Raw genomic sequence first — 502 nt, 5'->3', positions numbered from 1 at the left:
ACCTATCCCCATGTTGTGTAGGAGCCACGGGACAGTGGAGGAACCTATCCCCATGTTGTGTAGGAGCCACGGGACAGTGGAGGAACCTATCCCCATGTTGTGTAGGAGCCACGGGACAGTGGAGGAACCTACCATGTCCACCAGGGCGATGTAGAGAAACATCCCACCAACCACCGCAAAGATCCACAAGGAGGCGGAGGATATGTTGCCGATGGCAACGCCAATCAACATTCCCAGGAAGCAGAGCAGGGAGGACAGGCAGTTGTAGAGGATTGCCTGTTTGGCCGACATCCCAGCCCGCAGCAAGACGGCAAAGTCACCTGGCAGACAGCGAGGAAACAAGGAAACATTTGAGTCAATTACAGTTGTACGCTACTTGCAATACAAAAAGGTCATCTATAAACACGTGTGTGGAAGCATGGTGAGGTCAGGTGCTCCTCACAATATTCCAATCAGAGAAACAGATATATTTCTGTCCTTTCAGCAATTTTAATCTTGGGGG

At 51.0% G+C, this 502-nt stretch overlaps 1 protein-coding gene across 2 annotated transcripts in view; it reads right to left on the bottom strand.

Moving 5' to 3' along the window:
* The window catches only part of LOC101858988 (zinc transporter ZIP10), a gene marked incomplete at its 5' end in the record, with an annotated part of 16,939 nt that overhangs the window by 5,156 nt on the left and 11,281 nt on the right, over positions 1 to 502 (bottom strand). For both annotated transcript variants that reach the window (XM_035973385.1, XM_013090234.2), the window contains 1 exon segment: positions 133 to 320. In XM_035973385.1, the coding sequence (XP_035829278.1) occupies positions 133 to 320 (188 nt within the window).

This window comes from Aplysia californica, unplaced genomic scaffold (genome assembly GCF_000002075.1).
Source record: "Aplysia californica isolate F4 #8 unplaced genomic scaffold, AplCal3.0 scaffold01186, whole genome shotgun sequence".
NCBI lineage: Eukaryota > Metazoa > Mollusca > Gastropoda > Aplysiida > Aplysiidae > Aplysia > Aplysia californica.
The sequence above is the reverse complement of the archived record's forward strand: the minus strand, read 5'-3'. Positions and strand labels throughout refer to the sequence as shown.